At 40.9% G+C, this 16,473-nt stretch overlaps 2 protein-coding genes across 4 annotated transcripts in view; one reads left to right on the top strand and one right to left on the bottom strand.

Annotated features, from left to right (window-relative positions):
- Positions 1 to 1,349, top strand: part of Cnmd (chondromodulin) — a 26,769-nt gene extending 25,420 nt beyond the window's left edge. For 2 of the 3 annotated variants that reach the window (XM_021182455.1, XM_021182454.1), the window contains exon 7: positions 865 to 1,349. In XM_021182455.1, coding sequence (XP_021038114.1) covers positions 865 to 1,080 — 216 coding nt within the window. In that variant the 3' untranslated portion in view covers positions 1,081 to 1,349. The remainder of the gene's footprint in view (positions 1 to 864) is intronic. The other variant, XM_021182456.2, reaches the window with a different exon arrangement.
- A 9,002-nt stretch (positions 1,350 to 10,351) lies between these two features.
- Positions 10,352 to 16,473, bottom strand: part of Sugt1 (SGT1 homolog, MIS12 kinetochore complex assembly cochaperone) — a 38,301-nt gene continuing 32,179 nt past the window's right edge. The window contains exons 12-13 of the mRNA XM_021181788.2: positions 13,599 to 13,780; positions 10,352 to 10,477 (exon numbers count right to left, since the gene is read on the bottom strand). Coding sequence (XP_021037447.1) covers positions 10,376 to 10,477; positions 13,599 to 13,780 — 284 coding nt within the window. The 3' untranslated portion in view covers positions 10,352 to 10,375. The remainder of the gene's footprint in view (positions 10,478 to 13,598; positions 13,781 to 16,473) is intronic.

The raw sequence follows: 16,473 nt of genomic DNA, 5'->3' as shown, positions 1-16,473 counted from the left end.
AAAAAAAAAAAAAAAAGATAGACAATTTAAAACTAGGGATTTTACTGAGTATGGTGCTCAAAATTATAGTTCCAACATTCAAGAGATTGAAGCAAGGACTGCTCCAAGATTAAGGCCAACCTGAGCTACATACTGACTTTAAGGCTAACCTGGGCTAGTGTGAGACCCTGTATCACCCCACCAATGCTCCCAAGTAAATCAAAACAAGGGTGTCTTGCCAGTACATTTAATGCACATTTAAAAGCATACAAAGACCTGACCTACAGGTCATCGAAAAGATAAGCCAGATATAAAAATGAAGCAGAGGGCAGTACTGTGATCTGTCTAGCCACAAAAGTGGAGTCTTCCCTCGTCGATACAGTCCGGTTTGGGGACACCTAAGGCTCTTCTTCCCCATGCTCTGTTGCTGATATACAGGCAGGGAACAGCAAATGACTCAGCAGTGCTCTGGGTACAGCAGAGCTGGACTGGCCCCAGATCAGTGAGCCTAAAGGAAGACACCAGTGTCCACCGCCTGAAACTTACAAGTAGCAGTTAGGATGCCCCTTCTGGCCCTAAAGCTTCTTTTTTAAAGTTACTGAAAACAAAGTGGATCACTACTGAGTGATAACCATGGCTCCTTCCAGGCAGAGGGACTGGAGGGTATCGGTAAAACACCACACAACGTCCTGCGGGTGGCAGGCTAAGTAGGAAAAGGTTCCTTAATGTCAGAAGGGATTCTGAGTGGTGGCTGGTTACAGGTTCGAAACTTGTAACTGACTGTGCTGATTTCTTGAAGCAGTGAACTCAGAATCATATTTTAAAATAGCAGGCATGCTAATACCCTCAGCAGAGGGAAGGAAATAACTGTCTCTCATATCACAGCAGCAGGAAGGAGAAAGCATGACATTTGACCCTAGACTGGATCATGAAGGGATCTGCTGTATAGAATGCAGGCGGAGCTACACCCACTGCCAGAAGATCTGTGAACCACTGGGAGGCTACTATCCATGGCCTTACAATTACCAAGGATGCCGCTCAGCCTGCAGAGTCGTCATGCCATGCAGCTGGTGGGTGGCCCGCATCTTGGGCATGGTGTAAATCCAGTTTATCTATCAGGACTGCCAAGCAAGAATCAACATGAGAGTTGAGAACCAAAGAAGCACAGAGCATGTCCATGCCAAGAGACCACAAAGTATTTTATATTCAACCTGAATGATGTTATCCTAACTGCTGTTGTGGACCACTGTGTGCAAATGTGCTGAAAGGGCAGTTTAAGTCTGCAATTATTATCCTTTTACGACTTGCTTTACCAATAAAGTCTACTGCAAATCTTTAAAAGCTACTTTTGAAATAAATATGAAAAGTTATTTACAATTTGTCCCAGATCTGTCATATACTTGAATTCCTTTTAATCAAATCATGACTGAAATCATCCCAGTGGTTCTATTGTTTATATGGAATTCAAACGTTCTCAGCTTCACTGTTCTTCACTGTTACTTGCAATCTTGAAGATGTGCCCAAAGTTCCCAGGAAAAGGAAGGAAGGGAGGGAGGGAGGGAGGGAGGGAGGGAGGGAGGGAGGGAAAAAAGAAACCTCAGACAAAAGGGGGACGGGACATAGAACGAAATTCATTGCAGCCTTCGCTGTGGTGCCGCATGGAATTATGACCCATAGCGCCCACTGGCAAGTGATTAACAAGGGACAATCCTATGTTAAGAGTCACCTTGCAAGCTGGGCCATGTCTTTGATCCCAGCACTCAGGAGGCAGAGGCGGACCAATTTCTGAATTTGAAGCCAGTCTGATCTACAGAGCCAGTTCTAGGAAAGCCAGGCTACACAGAGAAACCCTATCTTGGGCGAAAAAAAGTTACCTTTCAGAAAGAAAGTATTAGTATAAAGAACAATGCCTGAGAAGGTAAATCAGACATGCAGAGGATTTTAGTGACATTCTGAAAAACCCATCTTCGAATTCCTACTTCTGTGTTCTCAGTCAGCAGCCACAGAGCAAGCAGCACCATGGCTTTACGTGTCTAGTACAGATCAGCTGGCAATAAAATCCAATGACCAGGCAGTGACTGTCCTGGAAGCAGGGACAGCTGGGGAGGAGTAGTGTGTTTATTTATGACAGGAAAACTCCTCAAGAACAAGCATGGTTTTCAGAAACTGCAATATTAGATCAAGAGAACACTGAAGTATTTTGTAATTTTGACATTTTAGCTTTGAATCTCACAGTGTGTGTGTGTGTGTGTGTGTGTGTGAGAGAGAGAGAGAGAGAGAGAGAGAGAGAGAGAGAGAGAGAACTTTCCTGAGAGAAATTTTTACCCAAACAAAATTCTGAGATAACAGAAGGGTCTTAATGCCAACACTCTCCCCTTCTGAACAAGCCTTGTTATTGTGTGTTTACCAGTTAAAATCTGTAAGATACAGAATTTTTTTTTAAAGATTTATTTATTTATTATATGTAAGTACACTGTAGTTGTCTTCAGACACTCCAGAAGAGGGAGTCAGATCTTGTTACGGATGGTTGTTAGCCACCATGTGGTTGCTGGGATTTGAACTCCGGACCTTTGGAAAAGCAGTTGGGTGCTCTTACCCACTGAGCCATCTCACCAGCCCACAGATACAGAATTTTTAAGGCCCGGCTAGCAAGTGTTTCCACTTAGTGGGATGAAGAGGATCGGATCAGCACCCAAAGAAAGAACGCACGTGTAATGATGTCATGCTGTTCTCAGGCAGAAGCTATGGTCTGTAGTTCAGTTTTTCAAGCTTAATCTTTAAAGTGGTTGCTTTTATTAACCAAGCAAAACATGAACTGTATGATTCTACCCAGGCTCACACCCATGGTGCCCAGAAACTTACTTTGGATTCTAGAAACAAGATCAAAGAGCTATAGACAGTCAAGATTCAAAACCCTGAGGATGGAAGCAATGGCCTTCTTAGAGAACTCCAACTTGGCAGGCTTCACGTACGTAAGAGCTAGCCCATGAAGTGAGAGGTGGGTATTCCAGGCAGGCAGAGGAAGTATGCTAGGGAAAGGTAAAGAGGTGTGACATTGGTGGGACAAATTAGAAATGGAAAACTTCAGTAGGAAATATCAAGATAGGAACACAGCAAGCCGTTCTACCTTAAATGACGTCAACTCTATAGATACAAAAGTGGGAACCAATCAGACTTTAGGTAGGGAGATGGCTGGTTAGATTTTTTCATGTTAGGTGAAGCCCTGGGTGGAGGGCATTCCAGAGGTCAAAGGGCAGCTAGGGAAGGAGCACAGGTCATAATAGAAAGCTAGCTGTCTCCTGCAAGATGCTTTTTCCTTAACATTCTATCGGATGGAAGCACGCACGGGCGGACATAGAAATGGAATGCTGACCTCTTAGAGATGAGGGACCACTGTTAAAAAAGTCACTGAATACAAAGGACAGCACAGTTTTAAAAACAAGCATTTGGCTGTTAAGCTCAAGGCTGGGTGACAGGGGACCCAAATGTTCTCTTAGGGAAAGTCTAAGATTACTTTTAGAGAGAGAAGAATCAAGGGAGGAAAGCAAGAACATTTGTTTAAGGAAGAAAAAGACAGAAAAAGCAAAAGATTCCCGTGACTTTGTACTAATCCTCTAATGTCTCTAAGCAGGCCGATTCCAAATTGCAAACAGAGTTGATTTTTGCTATATTGAATTTTGACCGAACCATATTGTTGTGTACAGATATACACTTGTATTCATGATGCCTTAATATTTTAGACACTTGTTTCTCAGCAGTGCTATAAACCACTACTTGTAGAACTTTGGAGGCTGGTTTTCAAGGTCCTAGTATGACATGGGCTAATTCAGTCTTACATGTGGTAAGTCAGTGGGCATAAAAGTACAGCTAGGTTTCGATTATGCATCAGTGTGGTCACATAACTTATATCACTGACGCATGCCAACATTCATTGCAGCCAGTCTGAAAACATGTGGTCCTCATCCCTACATTTGTTCTACCACCTCAAATAATTCTAACATTGAAGAGAGATACGCTACAATTATTCAATCCACTCAACCATTTATTTTACATCAGACTTTATTACAGTGAAATACAATCTCCATTTTACAAAACACAGATGCGATGAGTGGCTGCTCGTTTCTGTATAAGCTGGCTATATTGATCAGTTCAAAAATGTGTACTTCATAGAAATGGCCACACTCATAAAGTTAACTGATTTATTGGGGGTAGGGAGGAATGGACAAAAGCCTACATGCTAGTCTTGATAGTATATATAAACATATAAACATAAACATGAAGAGACAAATATGAGCAATGGCCAACCTTAGCAGGAAACATTTTACATGCATGGAGTGTTGGTTATGAAGGGAAGCTGAAGTCCTCTTAAATGGTATTTTGTATGTGTGTGTGTGTGTACACATATATATGCATGCTCATATTCTACACAAATATGCAAGTGTATTTCATTTTGAAAAAAAGATCTATTATTAGAATCAATATTTTTCAAAACAAGTTAGTTTTAAATGGAGGAATCACCACAGGCTCTATTTACACTGCTTATATTCAAAAGTACCCAATTCAGTTTTTAGATATTTAATGAGAGGATATATACATAAGTATATATATAAATATAGATTTTGTGCATGTATAATCTAAGTAAATAGTTTACACTTTCCAAGACATTTATGTCATTGGACTTTTTTCAATCTTAGTTGTTTTTACATAAAAATATGGACGTCATCATGGTATGCATGTTACCACCAGAAAGATCAACTTTACTAATGGGGTTGGAAATAATATACCTACACTATGCTGAAGTAAGTCATTACTGAAAATGTCAAATGATAAACTGGGAGTGGTGGTGCACACATTAATCCCAGCACTGGAGGCAGAGGCAGACAGATCTCTGTTAGTTCAGGCCCAACCTGGTCTACCAGGATACCCAGGACTACAATGAGAGAACCTATATCAAACAACAAATGTAGGAGCTGGAGACATGGCTCAGGAGTGAAGAGCACTGTTACCCTTGCGGAGGATCCAGGTTTAGTCTCCAGCACCCACATGGCAGCTAGTCACAACCCGGTCACGACAGTTTCAAGGGGGATTTGACACTTTCTTCAGGTTTCCATGGCACCAGGTATGCACAAAGCATAAACGCATGTGGATGTGTGGGAGCACACACACACAATATATATATATATATATATGCATATATACATGTATACATATGTATATATGCTGCAGACATCCATACACATAAAATCTTTAAAATAATCAGAACAATTTAAATGGTTCTGCCCCAATTGTCACAGATTCACTAAAACCAATGTTGTTCCTATTTCTGCTCCTCTTTTGTGCCTGTTCCTCTGTAAATGTTCTCTTTAGTCATGTCGTTATACTGCAACTGGTTTGGAACCCCCAAAAGCTGAACCCTTTTTTTTTTCTACACTCCTCCGTAGATAGGTACAGACCTAAAAGCAAGGAAACTGGAAGCAATACCTGTATGTACCTTTAACTGACCTGTGTGCAAATTTACAGTCAATTATTTTGCTTTATTGAAACATGACTATTGTGGTTTCCTATTCTTCTGTATTCCAAGTTGTGGATTATTTGATAGCTAAGAATTTTATTTTCAAAGGCCTATATCCTTAACGAGCCCACACTATATTACCTATTTTTTTCATAATGAATTTGACTTAGAATAACAAAGACCTGGAACAATCAGTCAAGCAGGGCATAATGTTATTAATGTAACCAGTTTGTTTTCAGCTAAAATCATATTCCAAAAACCAGGCATGGTGCAATGTCTGTAAATCATAGCACTGGGAGGTTGGGGCGGGAAGACTGCTACAAGTTTGAGGCCAGCCTGTCCTAAAGATGCCCTGGCTCAAACAAACAACACAACACATTCCTGTTGACTTTATCCTAAGGTCCCTGAAGTTCAAACTAACTAATGAGCAAGGATCCTGTCTTACAAAACAACAGAAAGCTTCAATATTACTGGGAATTGAATCCAAAGCCTTTAACACATTAGGGCAAGTGCTCTATCAATAACCTGTATCTCCAGCCCTGGGTTTGGTTTGGTTTTTTAATGTAAATGAGTGTTCCCTGCATATAAGTATGTGTACTGTTTGTGTGCCCGGTGCCCAGGGAGGCCAGAGAGGACATGTGACCCCCTGGAACTGGAGCTACAGGTGGTTGTTAACCGGAGGCACTGGGAACTGAGCACAGGTCCTCTGCAGGAGCCGGAAGTGCTCTTCACTCCCCGAGCCATCTTTCCGGCCCCCAGCCAGGTCATTTAATTTCTGTTAACAGGAACCAAACTTTCCCTGGCAGTATCTTTTCACTCTTTTCTAAAATGACCAGAAGGCCCTGAGGGTGACTGATGGAGCCTGGATGTCTTACCTTTACCCCTAAGGGCTCTACATACCACTGTCAAGGTCACCTACTTTCATATCAGTAGTCATTAAAATTACAGACTACTCAACAATCCCGAACCCAGTGGTTCAAATTCTCAGGAAAGAAGCCAAAGTCTACATTTAAAAATTGAAACAAAACCCCTAAGTTTTCCAGGTGAGCTCTATCCTAAACATTATGCACAGCAGCTTCCTAATGTCATGATTCAGTTGCCTGATGTAAGAAACAGTCACAGCACTAGACAGTTATGTGGGCTAAGATTCAAGAACCATTATGAAGAAACAGCCATGAACACTGTGGCAGGAGGAGGGCGGATCTTGGACTACATAGTATTTAAGAACCACTCCAGCTCTAGGAAAATCAACCCATTTTCCTTCTGGCTCCTCGTCTTGACAGGCAGGGAATGCCAATGTATGGTTAGGGAAATGAGAGATTTCAAAACTACCTTCAGTACTAGCAGATGGGCCATAGAAATGTGCTCTGCTGATCCGGTTTAACAAGACCATTAAATATAAACTCCTGTACCACTCTTATCCTCATGGCCCTGTTCACAAGCAGTCATTCTGTATAATCCAATCTCATCTCCGTATTTACTCTGCTATAACTGTTGTTATACTGCAAAACAATTGCTTTGGTAAGCAAAAATTACAATAATATGATACTGTCATTTGATGTGTAAGGAAGAGCAGAAATAAGTAACCAGATTCAGAATTTCCTGAAAATACAATATAACGCAAATTAATTCACATCTACACAATCAGGGTATTCACAGTAAAGTGAAATTAAACAGTAATTCCTAATAGATATACAAATTCCAATTGTTACTCCACTCCTGTCACATGTTAACATTTACTGTTATTCCCAACACTTTTTTGTACTGATACTTGGGCAGGTGGGTGTGCATGTATGTGCATATGTGTGTGTGTGTGCACATGCATGTGTGTGCATATGTGTGTGTGTGTGCACATGCATGCTTGTGCACATGAAATATAGAATTTATGGGCCTCATCTTCTGGATTTGTTCCAGTGCATATGGCAAAAACTTCAGGCAATCACCAGCTCTAGGATGTGCCAGGCTAGCTTTGAACTCCTAGATCCTGAGGCAGGAGGGTTGCCTCAAGTTCAAGGATAGATTAGACTATGTTAGCAGGCTAGCCTGTGCTACATAGCAAGATCCTATCTAAAGGAGAGGAAGAGAGATCAATCTCAGACCAGCAGCATACATTGTACTAAGCTCGGCCTGCAGCATCAAACCTGTTCACCTTTGCCAGTGTTCTGGGTGTATAAATCAGGTCCTCTGCCAGTTTACTTTGCCTGTCTCTGTGTGCACAGCTGAACATCTCTTCACAGGCCAAATCATCTGTGTGCTGCCTGCCCCCTGTAGCACATTCAGTCTAACACTGCTTCACTACAAATATATTTTCTAGTTTCTCATTTTAGACTAATGCATTTTAGAAGGATTTAGAGCAAAGGTATTCTCCAAATAACCCAAGGCTTATCAGAAAATTCAGAACACCATAGCACTTTATTCCCTAAGCTCTGAGATAGAAAAGGGGGGGGGGGGAGGAAGGCGTGCATCCGAGGTGGGAATTCCAGCCCTGGGGAGGTAGAAGCAGGAAGGACAGAAGTCCAAGGTAAACCCTCATGGCAGGACATTTGAGGCTAATTTAAGACACTGAAAGCAGCAAAACTTGAGAAATAAACGGGGGTGGGGTGGGGGGGCAGAGGCAGAGAGAGGGAGGGAGAGGGAGGGAGGGAGGGACGGAGGAAGGGAGGGAAGAGGAAGAGGAGGAAAATAAAAACACACCAGTGACTCTTATTTAGAATCCTGTGGAAGCTTGTAAGCTTCCATTATCTGAGACAGAAATAAGCAGTCCTCTGAAATGGGCACTTTTGGGCAAGTCTGGCCCATCTCTCAAAACTCCTTTGCGGCATAAATCTAATGTGCTTAGGCACATTTTATAATGCTTTTAGTCATACATTAGGAAGTCCATTTACTCCAGCAAAATCCTGAATCTCACCAGTGTGAAGCAAGTGTAGCTAATGGATAAGATCTCTATATAATGGAGCCTTAAGAATAAATGCAAAAATATCAGATATAAAAACTCTTAAAGGTTGAATAGTAAAAATACGATTTATTTATATTCACAATTTTTTAATTCTAAGACTCTAGATATTATTTACTAAAGGAATTACAATCTAACAGGCTTAAAACTGGGGCTGGAGAGACGGCTGTCATTCAGCACTTGTTGCTCTTGCAGAGGATCTGGCGTGGTTATCAGCACCCACATGGGAGGAGGCTCACAGAGTCTGCAACTCCATTTCCAGAGCATCCTGTGGCCTCTTCTGTGGCACTGGGTGTGTACACACACAAATATTGTACATATACTCACGCAAACACACATACAATAAGGATATCTCTTGCTGACAATTATAAAGTGGGTGGGCTGGAAATTCTTGTACAGTGCTGGAGGTGTCCTGCCTTTATTGCTTCTGTAGCAAGCCTCCCATCCCCTTAGGATCAAAGACACTGAGAGAATTTAACATCTAGACCACAACCCACTATCTTGTTTCCCAAAGGGAAGAATTGCTGAACTCCACTCTAGCAAGAAGCCGACCTTGCCTTTCCCTTTAGTGCTCAAGGACAAGGATAGTAGTCTGCAGCTTTCCGTGGGCAAAAGGTCAGTTAGAACTTCAGCATGGACACCACCAGCAAAAAGATAAAGCCAAACATGGTGGTGTGAACCGGTAATGCCAGTTATCCAGCACGTAACAGTCACTGGAAGGTGAGGCGGGCATCAGGGATTCATTCTGAGCCAGCCTCTCCTAATCTGCAGTGCACTTCCACAAGCTATTAGCAAAGGGTCTGGGACCAGCCCACTGTAAGTATGAACTCTCCTACCCTTTCTGCAGCTGAAATGCTTCCCAACATGTTTCTCCTTCACTTCACCATCAGCTCTGAGGATACAAGGGAGTGTCTTGCCACAAAATTATCAGTAACACCTAACAGAGCACAGACCCGCCACTAGGCTATAAAAAGGCTGATAAAATGATGTCAAATCTGTGAGTTGCCAGTGGTATATGCATTATTACAGACTGCAAAGAATTCATCATGGGGTAATTTTTTTTGGTTTGTTAAAACTATTCTATAGTCCAGCATTCAGCCATTCTTAAGTTCTCCTTTCTGCTATACTATAAACTCTGAAACTAAGGGCATCTCTCTCCATTTTTGTTACACTACAAGGCTCTACAGATCTGGGGCACAAAATAGTAAAAACATACATATTAACTGACTCTCCAAGTAGCTAAAAACCAAAGTACTGAAACCACAGTAATGATGGCAAAGGAGGCCTGGCATTCTCTTGGTCTCCACTTCAGATTACTTATTGACAGTTACATCCGTGTGCTGGTAAACTCGAGAATCTATGCTTTATTCGAGAATTTAGAAGGTAGAACCAAAATCTTGCTGCAGTTACAAATACTTCTCATAAAAACTAAATGAGGGAATTCTCTGCAGCAATTTCTCAAAGTTCCCAGTAAAAACTTAAGAGAAAGGTAAATAAAGCAGCAGCCTTCACAGAGAAATGTACACCTCTCATTCCAGAGCAGCTCTTAAAAGTAAACACAACACTGGAGCTGAAAATGTTAGACCCACAAAAGTTGCCAGGTCTAATCAATTATTGACAGAACACTGCATCAAAAATAAGGCAATTATCCAAGATGCTATTAAAGATTTCTCCACTTCATAACTAGACAGAGCGCATCTATCTAGGAGCAGCTGACATTTCATTCAGTTTCAGGATGTGTGAAATCCTTAAGGACAGAAATGATAAGATGTGATTGTCACTCTTTAGAATACTTGCAGGAAAAATCATTTCTAAAGCAGAGAGGCAAGGTTTAATCTTTCAAAAGATACTGTTTAAAACTCAAGAATGTGATAAAGCACACAATGGGCACTCTCAAACACACTCAATACAGTGATAGCAAATTGATTTATTTAGTACTGTTTCCATTCCATATCATCGGGAGGGTTGATTTCAACTTTCCTTTTACCTACATCAGACCAGTTGGTACTCAAGACTGTACCACCAGACTCCATCTGCAATTAAAAGAAAAAAAATAAAAAAGGTTCATTCCTGTATTGTGTATCAAAATACAGTATTTTTCTTAAAATGGAACACACTCTCCCATATGTAGGCTACTAAAAATAATTCAATATAAATTCAACATTTTTATTTAACCTTAGGTATTCCAGAGAGCTTAGCAAGTTTGAAGACAGCTGACAAAGGACAATTCTAGAGTAGGTAGGCACATCATGTGCACTCCCATATAATTACGGCACATACAACAGACGGACATAAAGTCAACAACATGTGACCTGGTTATCTACTTATAATGCAGTGAACACACAACCTACCAACAGCCCTACTATGTGTATGGAGCTCTACAGTGCATCAAAATGATTTGGTCAAAAATGAATTGTACTTAATACTAAATGAATTGTACTTATACTTAATACATAATCATAAGATTATGACACAGCTTAATACTTCTGGTTGCCCAGGGATATTGTAGCCATTGATACTGTTCATAATCCAGCACATAACTCTAGTGTCTATGGGGATGCTGGTGTAATCAAACGCAGGGACCTGCTAGCTGGATAAAAAAATGGCTCAGACAATGACAATACAATATGTAGCAACAAATATTAGTTTCAGCTAAATTTCTTTTACTGGAATTTTAGATTATACTTCTCCACTTATTAAAAAAAGTCTACTGTAAAAGAATATTCTATGTTACACTTTTAGCCTCAAATGTCTTGTATTCACCAAAACTCTTGATAACATGGAAGAGTCCCGTTAAGCTGTAGGTACAGGTCAGCATGGAAGCACAGGTCTTGCATTTGCAAGCCTGGAATCGATCCCCAGCAACACACACAAATCAGGGCACATCAAGTGACTGACCTATACTATACGATTTGTATAAACACACTCAATGGTGTTACCCAGGAATGAAAATCATCCAACAGCAAATTTCTCAGAACATGGCCAAGTGTTAAGCAATACTTAACTGTATTATTAAAAACTTGGAAGGGAGAGACAGCTCAGCTGTTAAAGGCTAAGGTTCACACTTCTAAAGATATAAAATTTCCATGCATTTGTTGTGATAAAAATTCATGGACATGGGTCATACATAGCAGAGTATAATGTGAATTCCTGAAACTACAATCTTTTAATTAGCTGCATTCTGACAAACACAGGAAGTTGTTTACCCTTTTAAACTGGAGCCTCAAGCTCACCAACGCCTCTGCAAACTCCCTGAACTCCGCTGCAAGGGGAGCCAGTCTCCATCCCAGATTTACATCTGTACTCACCTTCCAAACATGAAGGTCAGCACCTCTTGGTGGGCTCTGACTTATTTTTAGATTACAGCTAGTTAGTGTATGTACACGTACATGTGTGCACAGGCTTGGGCATGCCATGGCACACATGTGGGGGGGTCAGAGGACAACTAGTAGAAGTCAGCTCTTCCCTCGCACCACAGAGGACCCAAGATTGAACTCAGATGATCAGGCTTGGCAGCAAGCACCCTACCTGTTGAGTCACCTTGCTAGCCGAGTTCCTTCAGACTTTTAGTTACAGGCTGGACTCCCATACAACCTATCTTCTACGTGACCGCCATTACCATACACGGACGGCACCTCTGCAATGTAAGGATCACTTCCTTTCCTTTTCTTGATTGCCTTTGAGATAGGGTCTTGCTATTTAGCCCAGACTAATCTTAAACTCACAACTCTCCTGTCTCAGCATCCCAAGTGCTAGATTACCACTATACCCACTTAACAATTTGCCTATGTAAGTCTAATTCTCATTATTGACTAGAGCCAAAAAGAACTCTTCAAAGGCATGGACTGGGCTGGAGAGATGGCTCAGTGGTTAAGAGCACCGACTGCTCTTCCAGAGGTCCTGAGTTCAATTCCCAGCAACTACATGGTGGCTCACAACCATCTGTAATGGGGTCTGGTGCCCTCTTCTGTGTGTCTGAAGAGAGCAATGTTGGTGTACTCATATGCATAAAATAAATAAATAAATCTTTTTAAAAAAGTATCAAAGGCATGGACTGCATTTTATCAACATAAATATCGCTTGGTATCTACAGAGGGTCTAGGCATACCCCTTTCTTCATATACAATACTATCTGCGGATGCTACACACCTCATATAACATGGTTCATAATTTGTATATAACCTAGGCACACCTTACCACTGTGCTACAGATCATCTCTAGAGTACCCATAATATCCAATGCTATGTAAATATCAGGTTGCCGTCATATAGTGTTATTTGTTCAATGACAACAAAGACTGTATAATAGGTACTCAGTACAAAAAGGACACTTTCAAGTCACAAGTCAGTTGGACTCACAGCTGTAGAACCCATGCAAAGAAACTGGATGTACCTTCACTGTAGTCCTAATCATGGTGGCCTGGCACACAGCAGGCTTCAAATAATATGACTAAATGAAATGTGACAGGTCTGTAAAATAAGCTACTCTTAAGAGGACTCTCCGTGATAAAACTCACAGAAGTGACTTTAGTTGATAGTCTGTTGATAGTTATGTGCTGGATTATGAACACACAGAAGAGGGCACCAGACCCCATTACAGATGGTTGTGAGCCACCATGTAGTTGCTGGGAATTGAACTCAGGACCTCTGGAAGAGCAGTCGGTGCTCTTAACCACTGAGCCACTACGCCCGGCTAGCAAAATTTTCTTAATAAATTGATAAATTAAGCCACTGAATACTAGACGGACATTTTCTAGTAACCCAATACGATTCTGGAAATTTCCCTCCTAAGTTCTTCATTTTAAAGAAGAAAACATCTATGGATAATTCTGGACGATAAAACAGTGGGAACCCATTGAGCTACTGTGACGAACTGAACTAAACAGTAAATTCCCATCAATGTCCCAAGCTTAGTATTTCTTAACCATCCAATTCCTAACACACTTGTTTCTCATTTCATTTCTCCAACCACTACTCTACAGTCTGGACGAACAAGAAGAAATCAACACTAGGCCAAAGTCTACCAGACACTCTCCCAGCTATCCGGGTCACACACTGTGGTCTCAAACTCACTATTTATTCTTACTTTAGATGTCTAAAATTCACTCATAATTTAAAAATATCTAAAATATCTGAAAACTTCGTATTTTCTTACAAATGACTTGTTCATGGCGCGTTTCACTTCATCAGAACCATCTGAGTAGATCTGCTGGAATAACTTGTTTAAAGCTGCGTCGCCCTCCAGCTTCTCATTCTTTTCTTCTTCTTTGATTTCACCAACCAATTTATCCCAGTTCCGGGTATAGTGAGAGGAGGACGGATACATGTTCTTTACATCTGCAAAGTGAAAAGACAGAAGTGATTGATTAATCAGCATGTTTGATTATGTCAAGAAATACATAAACGCTGTGACCACGGTACCCAGAACATCTTAGCAAGTAGTGTAGGTCACTGAATTTCAACTTTGCATTACGTGTCTCTCTGCTAAACCCATCAGTAACATTTCAAAAACTGATTAAGTGAGCAGACTGCAAGATCTAGGATTTCCTCTGAGCAAAATAACTCAATAAAGTGCATGTTTTTGATACAATATACAAAGCTAGACTAAAAATACTCTGCATAATAGTCACACGGGAAGCTGGGTTCAACAGACAAAACTTCTTATGGAAAGAAAGCTACTCAAGAAGCTGAAGCAAGAATACTGTAATTAGATACCAGGATGAGCTACATGGTTGAGATTTTACTAAATGAGAACTTCAAGAAAAAAAAAAAAAAACAGTAACAGAAGATAAGTAAAATAGGTGGAAAAGAGGGGAAAATAAAGTTAAAAGACGGCTGGAGGGATGGGCAACAGCCACACAACCTGAGTTCCATTCCCAGAACCCATGAAAAGTCAGGAGGGGATGGAGTCTACGCTTCTGTCCTCTGACCTCCAGGACACAGTGTTCTAGAAAAGCAGCAAAGGTTTGGAAAAGGCAGAATAGGGCCAGAAGACAAGGCTCTGTGGTTAAGAGGATTTGTTCTTGCATAGAATCTGGGTTCTGCTTCCAGCACCTACAGGGCAGTGAACAACCATTCAAAACTCTGGTTTCAAAGTCCACTTCTGTGCTCCGGGACACCAGGCACACATATGGTGCACAGGCATATCTGCAAGCAAAACACTCACACACATCAAATAAGTAAATCTTTTTAAAAGGCAGTACAAATAATTATAAAAATGTCAGTCTGCGAACACACACATATACACATTTTAGAATGTTCCATGAGAAGATGGGGTGTTGGACAATGGCAGAATGAATGCCTCCCATATTCGAGGTTCTTCTATCAATTCCAGATACTACCAAAAAGCTTACCTAATTTTAAAACATCTAAAGCTTTCTAAAAAAGATTTTATTTGTGCCTAAGTGTTATATATGCATCCTGTACATTCAAGTGCCTTGAGCCAGAAGAAGGTGTGAGACTCCCTGGAAATGAAATAACAGAGGGTTGTAAGCTGCCTGATATGAATGCTAGGTACCAAATCTGGGTCTTAAATGGTCTAGAACAGCAAGTGGGCTAAACCACTGAACCTTCTCTCTAGTCAATCTCTCAAGAGTTTAACATTGGAAGTGTAGCTTTTCTGAGACACTTAGGTATCTTTCAAAGTGGAGATATCTGTCACACAGTGAGCCAATGCTCCATCTTCTACACACACACACACACACGCGCACACACACACACACACACACACACACCACACCATAGGACTGGAGAGATGGCTCAGTGTTTGAGAGCAGTGGCTACTCTTCCAGAGGACCGAGGCTCAATTCCCAGCACCCACATGGAAGCTCACAATTGTCTGTTAACTCTAGTTCCAGGGGATCCAACACCTTCATACAGATATGAATGCAGCCAAAACAGCAATGCACATAAAATTTTTAAAAGGAAAATTAAAAACAAAGCATTAAGTGACTCCTGACTGCTGAAAACCAATCTACTTACTTAACCACATCTTAATACAGTATCTGATAATAAACTTATCTACCTAAGAGTAGATAACAACATAACTTTTCTATCATTTACATACAGAAGCTACAGGCCCAGCAGCTGGAGGGATGTTGTAAGGCTGAGGAAATGAAGATCTTGGCACTCAAATAACTGGAAAACAGATAAGCTAAATGACCCCGCAGGACTAAGAACAGCTGTTGATCATCTAATGAAAATATAACAGACAGAAATGTGATCCAGATACACAATTTAACAGTTTTAGTACTGTTATTAAAAAGAAATGAAATACATTTTAACTTCATTTTAAGAATTCATGTATTAGGGATCAGAGAGATGTCAACAGTTAACAGCCCCTGCTGCTATTGCAAAGGACCTGGGTTCAGTTCCCAGCACCCACATGGAAGCTCCCAACTGTCCTAACTCCAGTTACAGGGTAAGTACCCTCTTCTGACTTCCACACACACCAGGCACACACACAAACACACAGTCAAAACTTATACAAAGAAGAAAAGAAAAAAAAAGAGCTGGGCTGGTGGTAACAAACACTTTTAATCCCAGCACTCAGAAGGCAGAGGCAGTCAGATTTCTGAGTTCAAGGCCAGTCTGGTCTACACAGTTCTAGAATAGCCAGGGTTACACAGAGAAACTATGTCTCAAAAACAAACAAACAAAAACCCACCAAAATAATTAAAAATTATAATAAAATATTTAAATTACATTTATGTATTTACTGCGGATGGTCCTCGGTATCAAACCTATGTCATCAGCAACAAGAACCTTCACCGTCTGGGCCATCTAACCAGGCCCTTAACGTATTTTTTAAACCTACCATACAAGAAAGAACAGTATTTCAACATGAAGTCTCCTAGAAAATACTAAAACATGGACTATTTAGAGACTGCCGTATCCAGGGATCCATCCCATAAGCAGCTTCTAAACGCTGTCACCATTGCATACACTAGCAAGATTTTGCTGAAAGGACCCAAATATAGCTGTCTCTTGTGAGACGATGCCGGGGCCTAGCAAACACAGGAGTGGATGTT

Source organism: Mus caroli, chromosome 14 (assembly GCF_900094665.2).
Source record: "Mus caroli chromosome 14, CAROLI_EIJ_v1.1, whole genome shotgun sequence".
NCBI classification, from domain to species: Eukaryota; Metazoa; Chordata; class Mammalia; order Rodentia; family Muridae; genus Mus; species Mus caroli.
The sequence above is the reverse complement of the archived record's forward strand: the minus strand, read 5'-3'. Positions and strand labels throughout refer to the sequence as shown.